The 15,312-nt window shown below is 38.7% G+C and overlaps 1 protein-coding gene across 3 annotated transcripts in view; it reads right to left on the bottom strand.

Moving 5' to 3' along the window:
• VPS13C (vacuolar protein sorting 13 homolog C) overlaps window positions 1–15,312 on the bottom strand; it is a 139,543-nt gene that overhangs the window by 75,779 nt on the left and 48,452 nt on the right. For all 3 annotated transcript variants that reach the window (XM_067534730.1, XM_067534732.1, XM_067534731.1), the window contains exons 28-37: window positions 15,002–15,306; window positions 14,459–14,606; window positions 13,692–13,800; window positions 13,186–13,319; window positions 12,665–12,818; window positions 8,780–8,859; window positions 7,030–7,089; window positions 5,285–5,447; window positions 2,272–2,400; window positions 1,576–1,679 (exon numbers count right to left, since the gene is read on the bottom strand). In XM_067534730.1, coding sequence (XP_067390831.1) covers window positions 1,576–1,679; window positions 2,272–2,400; window positions 5,285–5,447; window positions 7,030–7,089; window positions 8,780–8,859; window positions 12,665–12,818; window positions 13,186–13,319; window positions 13,692–13,800; window positions 14,459–14,606; window positions 15,002–15,306 — 1,386 coding nt within the window. The remainder of the gene's footprint in view (window positions 1–1,575; window positions 1,680–2,271; window positions 2,401–5,284; window positions 5,448–7,029; window positions 7,090–8,779; window positions 8,860–12,664; window positions 12,819–13,185; window positions 13,320–13,691; window positions 13,801–14,458; window positions 14,607–15,001; window positions 15,307–15,312) is intronic.

Below are 15,312 nucleotides of genomic sequence, written 5' to 3'. Positions count from 1 at the left end.
CATGGATTTTCAGGTCAAACCAAATCCTTCTTTGACAGGTAACAAGCTTTGTGGATTGGGAAAAACCAACAGATGTGATATATCTCAATGTTAGTGAGCCTTTTAATACTGTCTCACATGACCTTTGCATAAACAAACCAAGGAAATATCACCTAGACAAACCTACTGTAAGGTTGAGTGCACAACTGGTTGGAAAACCATACTCCGAGAGTAGTGATCAATGGTTGAGTATCAAGCTGGAGAGACATATCAAATGGGGTCCCATAGGTATCTGTCTTGTGTCCAGTTCTATTCAATATCTTCATATTGGAAAATGGCATAGAGAGTGTACTTAAAGTTCGCGGACAACAACAAGCTAGGAGGTGTTGCAAGCAATTTTGAAGACAGGAGAATTGAAAATGATTTAAAATTGGGGAAATGGTCTGAAATCAATAGGATGGAATTCAATAAAGACATATGCAAAGTACAATGCTTTTAGGAAGGAATAATCAACTGCACAAATACAAAATGGGAAATGACTGCCTAGGAAGGAGTACTACAAAAAAGGATCTGGGAGTTATAGTGGATCACAAACTAAATATAAGTCAGCAGTGAAATACTGTCAAAAAATAGTAAACATCATTCTGGGATGTATTAGAAAGAGTTGTAAGCGAGACATGAGAAGTGATTCTTCCAGTCTTCTCAGCACTGATAAGGCCTCAACTGGAGCACTGTGTCCAGTTCCGGGCACCACAATTCAGTTAAGATGTGGACAAATTAGAGAAACTCCAGAGAAAAGCAACAAAAATGAATAAAGATCTAGAAAACATGACCTACAAGGAAAAATTGAAAAAATTGGTTTGTTTAGTCTGGAGAAGAGAAGATTAAGGGGGAATATGATAACAGTCTTCAAGTACATAAAAGATTGTTACAAAGAGGAGGGTGATAAATTGTTCTGCTTAACCACTAAGGACAGGACAAGAAGTAATGGGCTTAATTTGCAGCGAGGGAGATTTAGGTTAGACATTAGGAAAAATTTCCTAACTTAAAAGGTAGTTAAAGCACTGAAACAAATTACAAAGGGGGGTTGTGCAATCTCCATCACTAGAGGTTTTAAGAACAGGTTAGACAAACACCTGTTAGGGTGGTCTAGAAAATACTTAGCCCAGCATCAGTGAAGGGGACTGCACTACATGACCTATCAAGGTTCCATCTAGTCCTACATTTCTATGATTCCATGTTTAATACAGCATACATTGGGTACACCAGTTTGAGTGAATCCATTCAATTCTGTCATCTCATTTGCCTATTTCTGGCTTACTGGAGATTTTAGTGATTTTACCAAACGGCATATCAGAAGATTAGCCTAAGCAAATCATGAAATAGTCAAGAGAAAATATTTTCCTTCCCTGGTTTAAATGTAGTTTTTTATTACTTACCCTAAGTTTTTTAACTGGACAATTTTTTAAGCAAACACATTTGTCTTCCACATACATACCTCACTAAAATGTATTAAGCAATTCATTATGCTCATCTAGTCATATATTTTTTAAGAAATCGTCATTTTTATAATCTTATCTACATTGCACAAGTCACCTTTTTATGAATTGTGCTTGGATCAACATTTGTGATTATGATGTCCTCAAGTCTGGAAAAAACCTTTATCTTTTTAGTTTTCATAGAAACAGAAGCATCCATTCCTATGAAAAAATACAAGTTTAGTTCATTGTAACAACAGGTATAAAACACAGTAAGGATTTCTGATACAATAGGACCTTCAAATAAATACATTAACAAAGATATACATTCTATTTGGAATTTAACGAAAATGGTACAAGCCGTTCAACCTTAGGAATTTCTGATCCAACAATTTACTTTATGCCCTATACCACATATTCTCAGAGAAGTGACGAAGAGACAAAATCATTTCTAATTTACTCTGAAAATACAGGGTTGAGTACCAGTTATTAGCATTGTTGAGTGCCAAACTACTAGAGAATTTCAAGTTAATAGTATGTCTAGTGAGTTAGTAACTCAAGTTTTTTTAATTCACCCCATTAGAAACTAAGTATTTGTGCATCTTCGCCAAATATATTTTCCTCCGTCACACATATATCTTGGCTATTATAAAATCTCAGATTAATGCTCAGTTGCTGTCACATCACCTGTTAAAAATTTAAATAAATGCTACTGAAAAATTGATGTACAACTTCTAGTACAAATTTAGGGGGGGGGAAGCCAGGATGCATCTCTTTAAACTCTACTAGTCAAAATACTTAACTGATAACTTACCTTGTATTCTAATGTCTGCAATGTTACATTTCTGATCACAGACAAAAACATTGAATGCATTCAACTTCACAGCGAGTTTCAGGTCATATACATCATCATCATCATCATCATGGGCTACACCACTAGATACTTTATAGCAGAAAGAACTATGGTCAGAAGAAGGCACATTCATCCCAGTAATAGAACAGATGCAAATCTTATAGTAATTAAGGTTTATATATAAACACAGTGTTCAAAAGTTACCTATCTATTGCAACACCTGGAAATCAATCTATTTGATCAAAGCTGTAGCAAAATTTGATTATGTTGTGTTGAAGACTGATATTGTTCTGGGACAAGAACAGCAGCCAATCAAAACATAGGCACACAGCAATCACTTCACAACAGAACATGGTTACCTTTTCCATATTTATGTCTCATTTGAAAATTTTTCTGAGAATAGTATAATCCCAAACACAGTTTCTAGTTCATACTTTACATATTCAGGAAAGAAAACTACACTTCACAGTGTAGTGAGAAATCACTGTCAGCACCGTCTCTCCTGGACATGAAGGGAACCCTTCAGGCGTAGGGAGAAAAATAGCTCCTAAGACACAGGCCAAGGCCAACTGGGACAGTCAGCCAATTTAAGCTCAAGACCATCAGACTTCAAATTAACCCTAAAAAAAAAAAGAAACCAAAAAAATCCCAACAACTAGACAATCCTTAAATGGCCAGAAAGGGTTAACAACAAGCAGGCTGAAATAACTCGAAATCAACCTTTTAGGACGTTCAGAAGTTACAAATGGTAATTAGGGCCATTCCTTATAAATACGTAAAAGCCATGTCTTTTAAGCTAGAGCTTTGAAATGCAAGTGTATATTGTTAGGTCTCTATTTGTCTGTGCTTACATATATCTTGATAGATAAACTGTTTTTCCCGTCTATTACAATTGTTCTATTGATTCAGATATCAAAATGGAACATTAACATAGATGAGCCCTGGGTGTCATAATATCATTGTCAATATTTCTCTTCGAGGTTTAAGTAAACTATTAACTGTTTAAGGGATAATTACCGATGTGTGCGTAGAAAATAAGTTTTACTTCAAAGACATGTGATTACCTATTATGCACCTATTATGTGTTACCTTTTGTCAAGAGCAATCAAGAGGAATCAATAGCCTGCCAAGCGTCTATAAAATATGCTAGGGACCTGATCCTTTTTATCTTGCATCTGCTTGGATTTTATCAAGGGGAATTCAAGTCGCAAGACTAAGATATCCAGGAATGCTGTGGATCACCCCATTAATTCTCATGGGAGAATCTGAACGAACTCTGCACACGGCCTATTTGATCTTCATTTCCTGCTTCATTTTTCTGGATTGGAGTTCTAACCAAGCTCTAAACAAGGACTGATGACCCCACACCGTAATTTCCAGAGACTTCTGCAAATTAGCAGTTTATTTCACCACTGCTACAAACCTGATCCTAAAAGAACTTTGCAAATCAGTTTAACATCTCTACTGTGAAACTGACCTATGGACTTTTAGTCTCACCTATGTGTAGAGTGATCTTTTAACCAATACTCTCTCTCTTTTTTTTTTTAAATAAATATTAGTTTAGTTAATAAGCATTGCCTTTAAGCAAGTATTTGGGTAAGATCTGAAATATTCATTGACCTGGTTCATAATGTGTCCAAATCCTCTGGTATTGGTAGAACTTTTTTACATATCATGTACAAAGATTTTCAGTAATTTCCAACATATTTGACTTGGCTGTCTGGGTAGAAGCCAGAGGGCTGGATGGCTTTAAGGGAACTGTGGTTTTGGCTTCTGGATAACCAGTAAGGTGATTAGACGCTGCTTGTTGCTAGCTCGCTATGTCTAACTTGTAAAAATAGCCACCTGTACTTGGGGGTTTGCCTATCCCATTCTTTGCAGTTTCACCTAAACTGAGCAATCTCAGCATGGCTCCCCTAAAGGCCAACATGATGTCTTCTAACAAAACTCTCTTTAATGCCCTGTCACAAAGTTACAGACAGCCCTTACAGATACAAGCACAATACAGATAATTTATAAAGGGCAGCTTACACAAAATGTCCTGTGTTTCTCTATAGTGGGAAAGTTGGCAAATACACAATGAAGTTTGGCCATTTCAATAGATGCAAGCATTCGTTTGGAACTGTCATGTTAGGCAGCAAGAGGGCTGTGGCACAAACACTACAGGCTACTGTAACGTGGTGAATTTTGACAAGTGAGGATATCTGACAATTCTTCTGTAGCTCCAATAAATTTTATAGAAGTTAAGTTGAAAAGGCAAGACTGCCATGCTATCACTTTCAATCAGATGTCAAAAGCTACCAACACTTTATTGCTATGTGTTTGAAAAAATGCAATGGAGGGGTATACCTAACAAGTCATCTTTTACTATAATCTCCCTATCCATTTTTCACAACCACTGTTAGTATTCAATTAGGATACTAGTTTACCTATGAGGAAAAATAAAGAAATCTGTTTATCATGTAACCAGTTTTAATTAATTCAGCTGATGAAAGTTATCCAGATATAATGGGGGAGAAGTTGGAGTGTGAAATGATCATACCTAACCTCACTAATGCATTCTAATGAAATACCTTACCCATTGATAAAGCAAGATTTGTTTATTTCAGACTTTTGCTGGATGTGAATGTCAAGCAAATTAACCAGTCAAGATAATTTTCTATAAAAATGAATTCACTATTTGGGAAAATAACAATGCAACTAGTATTTGTGTAACATGTTTAGCAATAACCAAAAACAAACAAAAAAGATTTAGTTAGCCTTAGAAACTCAGCTAATGTGATTTTTGTTAAAACACATATTTAGTATTGTGATTTACTATTGTCTTTTTCCATGTACAATCAGGTGTGCAACTAACATGTTGCCAGATGAACTGCCATAGAGTTTTGTGTTGTTTGCAAACAATATTAATTAACAGAAGCTGGATGCTATTGAACCACTAATAGAATATGTGGAATTTCCAATATCACGATACCTGCTTTGAGAACTGTGCTCATTTGTTCCCCTCTTTGAGGTTTTGGATCAAATCCCTTATCAGAGCTGGTAAGGCCACTTGATGGAAGACTGAATGTGACAAAGTTCATGATGGAAAGTAAGGCTTCTGTGTGGAGTACAAGATCCAAAGATGAAAAGGACACCTGACATGATGAGAAAGACAGAGACAGAAATTTAGAAAAATTAATTACTCTCTGTTCATGTAGCCCAACATAGCATTGCATACAAAAGAAAGGAGTGAAAACACTGTCACATGAAAGCTTAGAATGATTCAAGACGACCCTACAGAGGACATTATACTACATTCTGTGCCAAACATAAGATCTTCTATTTGATCTGAATTTTTAACTAATGCTACCTAGGTGAATATAATGAACAGTGTTAATATGACTTTATACTGCTTCATCCTTCTCCATGTCACAGCTCAGGATCAGCAAACATTACAAACAAGGACACGCAGATGTTTCTGTCTAGAGCAGTGTTTCTCAATCGGTGTTCTGCGGAACCCGGGGGTTCCGCGGGAACACTGTTAGGGTTCCACGAGCAGCTGTTCTCCGCGCCACCGAAAAAGGGAAGATGTCCCGGATTTTTTGGTGGAGGGTATCGAAATGCTGACCTACTTGTTTGTATATAATTTTCTTATTTCGACATTTTTTTTGGCCGCATATGTAAAAATACTGTTAAGAGTTTGGGGGGATCCACAATTATTTATCAAGTACAAAAGGGTTCCGTGACCAAATTTAATTGAGAAACACTGGTCTAGAGTATCTACTACATCTAGGTGAAATTCTGGGATAATAAAAGACTTCAAGCAATGCATCCATAATAGAGAGCGAGCTTCAGTGGTTGCCACTGAAATCTATACTGTTAAAACATGACAAAATGTCAGATAGCATAGTATTTCCTTGTACTGTATTAATAATATAACTATTTGCCCAAAATTGACAACCATGGTCCTTCTGATCTCTACCCCCCATCCCCATCTCTGAAGTGCATATTTCATTACTTAATGAGGTTCAAAACCTGAGTTGCCCCTGAGAAGAAGCAAGTCGTCTCCCACACTAGAGCTGCTCACTATAGTAATCCATGTGATCTGGGTTGTGTACAAGGCTTGCTTGCTTGCATCAAAAGGATACCGAAAAGGGGCAAGAAAAATAGAACGCAGCTAGCCCACCCAGGCAGCAGTCTATCCACCAAGAAAACATTGTGAAGAAGCAGATGAGACTCTTCCTATGATCAAGGAGTGGCCTCTCTCTCTACAGACACTCTCCTGTATTCTACTTGGGATAGTACAGTGCTAGAGCCTGCTTGGCTCAGGTCATGATTTAAAAGCCACCCCGTCCAGAGCATTTGCACATCAGAACTGTTCCTCCCCACTCTAGTTCTAAGAACTTTCATTTTTCTACCACAAAGATCTTCTCACTTGATATATTAACAAGTTTACTGTTCCAGCATACAATACTTCTCACTTGTAGCATGTCACATCCCACAATAACTATTGTGAGAGACAGGTGTGATGTCACTCAGGTAAGAACAGATTAAAAATTCATCAGTTTCCAATTTAAAATGAAACATCAATTCTAGACATTTCGTTTTTTAAGTTATACCTTAAATCCAAGTGCACTATTTTTAAAAAAGATAGTTTAGTTAATCTTTCAAAATAGTTACATATTAATGTAAGATCTCATCTATGAAGCTCACTGAAGTACATGTTCTTACACTTACATTGACAGCTTGCTTGGTACTTTTGTAAGTAGTGGTAAAGTCTGGTCCATCTGCATCAGCCTATGAAGAGAGTCAAGATTGAAGCACACAGTAACAATCTCTGTATTTTAATAGATAAAGTAAAAAGTTAAAACTGCAAATTAAATGCTAATTTTTAACCGAGAGAATAATTAACCATTGGAACAGATTACCAAGGGATGTAAATCAATTCTCCATCATTTAGAGACCTTAAAATTAAGACTGGATGTCTTTCTAAACAATACCTCCTTTGCCAGCCTAAGTTACTGGGTTCTATGAGCAAATTTACCGGGTGAAATTCTACAGCCTGTCTTGTCTTAATTAGGAGGCTAGAATAAGCCATTATAATGGCCCTTCTTGCCTTCAAATCCATTGAACTAAAGTACATCTACAAACCACACTGATGCTATTGTGAAAATATCATGATAAGCTTGTTATCGTCTCTCTCTTGCAGGTTAAAATTATGTACTTCCAGATTAAAGAGACAGACAGAGAAATGCACTGAGAGAAAGGAACGCACTAGTTTTAAGGACCACTGAATGAGATGGTATCCTGGACTTTCTCCTTAATAACCATGTAACTTCTGAAGGATATTCTGCATTGTAGGTTTTCCCTTGTTGACTAAGTCCACATTCATAGCTCACTCCCCTCAGAGGCTGCCTTGTTCAGAGTCATTCTCCATGAACTGTGAACCCTACTGAGCCAGTACCACTATTAAAGGGACACCTGTCATTCCAATAGTTATGAGCAAACGTTCCATTCACTTCCACCGAGCTTCCTTGCAAAGAGCGCTGTTCCATGTACGAAGAATTGGGGATGGTTTTATGAAATTGCATCATGAAATTTTTGTGTCATGAAAAGCCACCAGTTAACAAGGTTATATCACATCTCTGCCAGGCCAGAAACTACAGCACTCAAGGAACAACTCTTTGAAATAAAATACCTTGAGACAATGGGTTTGCGCTAACTGGCAGAAGACGCCTCCTCCTCTTGTCTGAAGGAAGAGGAGTTTGCAAGTGCCAACTTATTAGGAGGAAAACGAAAGAAGCAGGTGACCCCAGCAGGAAACTATAAAGGAACTCATGAGGAGGAACTGGGGAGAACGCTCATGGAGAGAGAGCCACTTTGCATCAGGTTAAGATGAGAGGCTGCGGCAGGGCCAGAGTAGGCAAAATCATGGAAGATCCTGCCTGACAGAACACAGATGATCTCTGCCCCAAGGACAGGGTGAGCTAGTGAAGGACATTGCATTGAGGATGTTTTATTGTTTTACATGATCTGTATTCTCCTGTGCTTTACATGATTAAGAGTATAAGGATGCTGGACTGTACAAACTGTGTGTGTGTAAACTGCTTCACAACAGCTGTATACACCTAAGAATTACATTTTAAGACAGAAGTTTCATAAAGTTGGGTGGAGTTTTGGGAGAGGGGGTAGTCAACCACTAGAGGGTGTGAAGAGTCAGTGTTCAGCACCCAGAGGGCTAGGCGCCTGGACAAGGAGGGTGCCAAATAGAAGGTATGCACCTTGAGAGTGCATCTAGGCACCCCAAAATTGAGGCAATGGCTAGACTCTGCTCTGCAATTTATTGAAAATTGACAACTGACACAGGATTTTGGTAATTTGAACCCCAATCCTACAAATACTTCGGCTGGCGTTTGAAGTTTAATGCAGTATCAGGGCTCTAAAACTAATTAAAATAATCCAGAGGGTTAAATAAAAATACTAAAACCTTTATGCATTCCAGTTTCAGAAGGTGTTCACCAGTCTCCTCTGAAGAATTAATAATATGAAGAGGATCTCCTTTTGAGTCTGCAGACAGAAGGGCAAATAACTGTTAATTGACTCAGCTACTGAACATGAACAAGTAATATGTCATAATGAAAATAATTGAAAGTAGTAGTTTTCAGTTTAAAGGCCACAGATCAAAAGGTAACTAATGAAAACAAAATTGTATTTAATTTGATCAAAGTAATAGTCTTAGTCATTTTTATATTATGTTCAATCATGAAAACGTTTTCAGATTGGAAAAATGTGCATCTTCCCATTGCTACTTTTACACCATTCTGGCATCATTTTCAGAATCACTACTTCATTACTGTCCACACTCACTTCACACTTTTTGTTTCTTGCTTATTAGCATTTCTGTCATTGTACATTGGGTGGGGGGGGAGGGGGCACAAAGGGGATCTCAGGCATTTCGTTGACTGTACTGAGTGGTTACCCAGGGATCAGGTTTTTTTTATGTGATGAGAAATGCTACGTTTATCATCAGTTGATACCACATGGAAAATTTATTGTATGTAATCTGTTAACCCTTGAAAAACTTTTCAGGGGAGGGCTGCCTCATGCCTCCCTCCACGGTAGGATTCTTCTCTGCAATCAAGGTAGCCAGCATCATGGCTTCATGTGTTTTAAGCATATTCCCCCCCTCCCCCTCCCCCACGCCGTCCATAGTTCCTTTCCGTAAGGGTTTTTAATATAAACAGAGAACCCCCCCACCCCAGCCATCCGCAGTTCCTTCTCTCTATAAGGATTTAAAAAACAAGCAGAGAGGAAATGCTACATTGTATCATGGGATCATTATCTAAATAGTTACATTTGTATCGTTTTCTTCACTATGCTAACTGTGGCTACCTTGTTATTTTTCTTTCATTCTGTAGACACCTCAGCAGTGGACCCACCCTTAAGAAATGCTGCAAACAGATGGTTTCAGATTATAAAAAGGGGGGGGGAAAAAGCAGAGACGACATGTTTGCAGAGCTCATGAATGCCTCAGCAGCTGCAGACACACAGCAAAGAGCGAGGGGGCTGACCTTGCCCCATAACATGGACAGGGTCACGGAGAGTCACATACAAATGCAGGAGCATGATCGCAGTACCATGCAGGAGATGCTGTGACTCCTGCAGGACCAGGCAGACATGCTGTGGCATCTTTTGGAGCTTCAGGAGGAGCGGACACAGGACAGAGTCCCACTGCAGCCCCTCCATAATGCTTCACAACCAAGAGCTATGCCGCCCTCCCCGTCCCCCGTCCCCAATAGGTCTGGAAGAAGATTGTCCAGGATGCAGTACGTGCTCTCCTCCACCCCGATGGAGGTGAGCAGAAAGCTGTGGTGGCCACGCTGACTGCTGGCAAGCAAGCTACCACCCTACCCTGGAGACAGTGAATGAACCCTCCCCCCGTTCCCCCATGACTTGAATGTTAAAAAATAAAATTTTGCATCATTCCAAAACGTTTTTTTATTAAATCATATGTTGTTCGGAAGGGATTTGTCAGGCTCGGATATCAAAGGGGGGTGGGTGGGGGATCATCAAAGGCAAACAACATACAGGAACAGAAATCAGTCCTGCATCTCATTGCAGAACCTGGTTTTCAAAGCTTCCCTAATGCAAAGCGCTCCGCAGTTAGCTCTCAGCATAGTGCTGGCATCTGGCTGCTCACAATTGGCGGCCAGTCTTTCTGCCTCCACAGCCCAACCCAGGGGGAACCGCTCACCCTTCGCTTCTCACTCATGTCCAGCCTAGTGAGGAGACTCTTCCATCTGCCCTTTAAACGCCCAAAGGCACATTCTACAACCATTCTGCAACTGCTTAACCTCTTATTAAAACACTCCTTGTCACTGTCAAGCTGACCAGTGTATGGTTTCATTAGCCAAGGGAGCAAGGGGTAAGCAGGATCTCCCAGGATCACTATAGGCATTTCCACACCCCCAATGTGAATTTTTTGGTCGGGGAAGAAAGTGCCCACCTGCATCTTAGAAATACACGAGAGTCATGCACCTTCCAAGACCACCCCACATAGATGTTGGTGAAACAACCTCTATGATCCACAAGCCCCTGCAGGACCATGGAAAAGTACCCCTTGCAGTTTATGTACTCAGTCGCCAGGTGTGCAGGCACTAAGATGGGAATGTGCGTCCCACCAATGCCTCCCCCACACCTCACCCTCCCGCAGTTTGGGAAGCCCATCATGGCAAACCCCTCCACTATGTCCTGCACATTTCCCAAAGTCACTAGCCTTCATAGCAGAAGTCTATTTATGGCACCGCACACTTGATTCACGGCTATGCCCGCCGTAGATTTACCGACTCCAAACTGATTCCCAACTGAGCGGTAACAGTCGGGGGTTGCCAGCTTCCAGAGAGCGATGTTGACTCTCTTCTCCATAGCTTGTCTCAAGCAAGTGTTCACGCGCTTCAGGGAAGGTACCAGCTCCAAGCACAGTTCGAGGAAAGTTGCCTTTTGCATACGAAAGTTTTGCAGCCACTGATCATCATCCCACAGCTGCATAACAATGTGATCCCACCAGTCTGTGCTTGTTTCCCTGCACCAGAACCTGCGCTCCACGGACTGCAGATGACACGTTACAGCCTGCAACAATCGTGAATTGTTCTGCTCCATGGCGTGTAGCAGAGCCTCTGTGACATAGGTGTTTTATCTGCTTCGCCTTCTTGCTCTTTTTCTAAAGTACTCCACGACAAGCCACGATGTATTTGTCACATTCACTATTATAGTGCAGAGTTGAGCTGGCTCCATGTCTCTGCAGCAATGGCGATCGCAGGGAGTAAAAAATTGGCGCAAAAATTCTTTTCCTGTTTGTTTGGGGGTGGGGAGGAAAGGTGGGGAAGCAGCGTTGCATCCTGGGACGAAGACACTCGTCCCAACAGCCATGGTGGCTAGTTGCACTGTGGGATAGCTATCCACATTGCACTGCTTTCTAATTCGAATTAAGGCTAGTCAGTGTGAATGCAGAGACCAGCACAAACAGCATAGTGAGCTCTGAGGGAGAGAGGGAACGAGGGACATCAGTCGGGTGGGCATTTTATTCAGTGTAGACACTCCGTTAGGAAAAAAAAAAAAGGTCTTCCCTTGGGGCTCAAGTTTATTCATGGATTTTTCCTCATTTAAGAGATGCAACCGAAGATACCGGAGTTTTCTTCTGAACATATCTCTCTTAACAAGTAGTGTTTTAGCTGGATATGAAGTCATACAATTAAAATTAAACTTTCAAACTTTTACTGAAAAATAATTTCTTAGCACTTGCTTTTTGGAAAGGTATGCTATCAAATAATTATTACTATATAATATTAATGTTGCACAATTCAATTGACAGTTTGTCTTTGTTGTGTTGTTCCCACAAGCTATCACCAGAATTTTGCTCTTAACCAGACTCCTGACTTACGCAAAACAATCTAGTTCAAAATAAGTGGTGCTTTAAGCTCAAGCTACCTGGCCCCACAGAAACGGTTGAAGCTCCAGTACTACTGACATTCAAGCTAGTAATGCAGTGGGGATGCAGCAACATGAGTTAAAACTCATCATCTGCTAATCTCATCACTCTGTATTTCTCAAGTATTGTTTTGCAGGGTGGATGCTCTCACTGGAGAGGAGTGACACCATTTGAACTAATTGAAGTGTATTAACTCAAGTTAACTTTTACATCAAGAATAAACCCTTAGACCATTAATGTCTGACTTACTGCAGCAATGTTACATAAGGGCTATGTCATGGAGTTAATGTTGCTGTAGAAATTCATTTCTAAAATTTTTAACTGTGCAACCTTATTGTTGTGGTGTTTGTTTGTGTACTATACGCTAAGTTATAAAGAACATACCAGTAAATTCAAGGCACTTCAAAGTAATTTTTTTCAGATATGCTGTTGCAGTCATATGGTTTCCAATTCTGGTTTCAGTTCCAAGCTGCAGCACAGTTAGGATATGTAAGGGATGTCCCTCCTTCTGCACCTGTCTCATTAAGGTTACTACAACCTAGTGAGGAAAAAAATTAAAGCTGTATTCCAATAGAGTAGTTCACTGGTTATAGCAGGTAATTATAGCCTCCAGAACTCTACTCTATCAGCAATGTCAGCCTTGACACCTTGCTTATTTACCTCAAACATGCCTGTATCTATGCTTTTCTCATACTTCTCTCTAAGCATGCAATGTTCTCCCTATTCCACTTAGCCAAGCCACTACACCTGTAAAATCCCACCAATGATATCCTTAACCAAGGTCAATCTGAGTATCCTCCTGAACTGGCTTTATGGTTACTCTGTCCTAAAGGAGCCACAGCGGGATACAAAATCTGGTCCATTCCATCAGCCACATACAAGATATTGTACAGTTAAATATGTACCTCTTTGATTTCAAAATTAAGGAGCATGTTGGTTACATCTTCATGTAATGCTACTTTTGCTGTACCAGGTAAGCTTTCTCCTGAAGAACTCTCATTCTGTGTTGACACAGGTATTTCAGATCCTTTAATTTTTCCTGCCATTTACAATGATTTGTTACTTTCATTCAAAGAAGTGTTACTATAATTCATTTACCATAAGAAACACATTCTACTTATTTTATATATTTGCTTATTTTAAGAATGTTGTAATTAGCCTGAGTAATTTGTTAAGGAAAATGTACAAAACTTCTTTCAACCGAGCCTTTCAGTAATGAGTGAAAGAAAGAAATATTTCTGATTACAAATGCTGTCACAATGACAATATTGGCTAACTCCACATGGATTTTTAGTTAAGTACGTATCTGATTTTTACTTCCAACATTTTTACTTACAAATATATGTTTAAGTATGAACAGTATGAATACATAAATAAGACAAGAAAGATTGTGGATCAGAAATTCTCTTACCTTCCTCCTGCGCTATTGGTTTTGCTTTACTTAACATTTCATCTGCTTCACCAAGGTTTTCTGTCAGTACTTTAAGCAGAACATTCAAATCCTCTTGACTTACAATAATCTGTAAAGCAACAGCTTAATGTTTTCAAAGAATAAAGTATATATCTGTGCCTGCTACTGTTCAACTATCTCAGCAATGCAGCTCTTTATGGCAGGAATATATTATAGTTTATTTATCATGTCTCATTCAGCAGCACCAGTCAAAAAGAATCAAACATCACAACAAGATGGCTCTCATAAATGCAGTTCTGGACGTTAACGTCCAAGAAAAATAAAACAACAACAAAAAAAACAAACAAGTTACTGGGTAATGACTTTTAGAACTGTGAAAAGTAACCTGACTACCTAGAGTGGGATTCAGTCTTATTTACATCATTTTCTTTCTAAAAGATGGCTATGGGATTTAAGCTCATCTGATTTTGCTTGTATATAAATGTATATATGTTATTGATTACAGTGTATTTTCTTTAATAGTTTAAAAACAGCATTTTAGTTCTATATTTTTAAAGAGTTTTTTTTTTTTTAATTCTAACTAAAGCTAGCATAACATGATGAATCTCTTCTTGGTCATAAAAAACTTGTATAGACAAACTTAAAAAAATTTTTTTTTAAATAGAGAATATTTATGGAAGTGTTAACAATGTAAAGGTTCACACTACCAACACAACACAAGCAAAAAGCAGCTTTAAAAATATATATATATATACACACACACTTACATTCATTGTGTCAAGATGCCCTTTGATTTCCAACACAGGAATACTGCGATACCAAGTTGCAGCTAGATTTCGATTCACAGACAGATTCAAATTAATAGGATGAAGTATCTGAATGTCAGGCTGTGAAAAACCAGGCTGTACAATTGTCCTAGGAAAGAAGCAAACAAACATATAAAACAAACTATATGTTCTGACATTTCAAAAAACCACCTTACAGCTCAAATACAAAAACATTCTTGAAACGTGTCTACATTTTCATAAATAGAACACTTTAAGATGATGCTGCCTTTCATTCTCATTCAACTCACTATTTAATGATTTACAGCTTTATTTATCTTTAAAATAGGAAAAATTACCACCACCTCTTTACCTTACATTCATTAACTAATTTAAGCAATATTGAAATAGTAATATTTTGTTCTATCACATGGAATTCTAAACTACAGAGGAGTTTTGTTAAATAACTTCGTAGCAGGTAAATTACTAATAATTAACTGTTGAATTATCAGTTCAAGTTTAAGATGGTAAAATAAACTATAGTACCTAGACAGCTTAAGCTTTGTCAGCTGAACATCCATTTTATCAATGACTGGAGGAAGTAAGCAGCCTTCAGCAGATACCAGGCTAAATTTGTTTTGTACCCTGATCAAACCAAGATCTACTAAGATGGCATTATAGGACATCGAAGACTGAGGTATGATTATAACTGGCGCTTTCAGATGAACATCCATTAAAAGGCGAAAACTCCTCTGAGCTAGATCTTTCACACTGGTTGCAGCCTTTTCTGCAGCTTGAACTGTAGCAGCACTCAGTGCCTCCTTTGCTGTTTGAAAGTTGTTCAGAAAGTTCTGTAA

Source organism: Emydura macquarii, unplaced genomic scaffold, assembly GCF_026122565.2.
Source record: "Emydura macquarii macquarii isolate MOO-44397 ecotype Brisbane River unplaced genomic scaffold, CSIRO-AGI_Emac_v2 contig_3451, whole genome shotgun sequence".
NCBI lineage: Eukaryota > Metazoa > Chordata > Testudines > Chelidae > Emydura > Emydura macquarii.
This window is presented reverse-complemented; position numbering and strand designations above follow the sequence as displayed.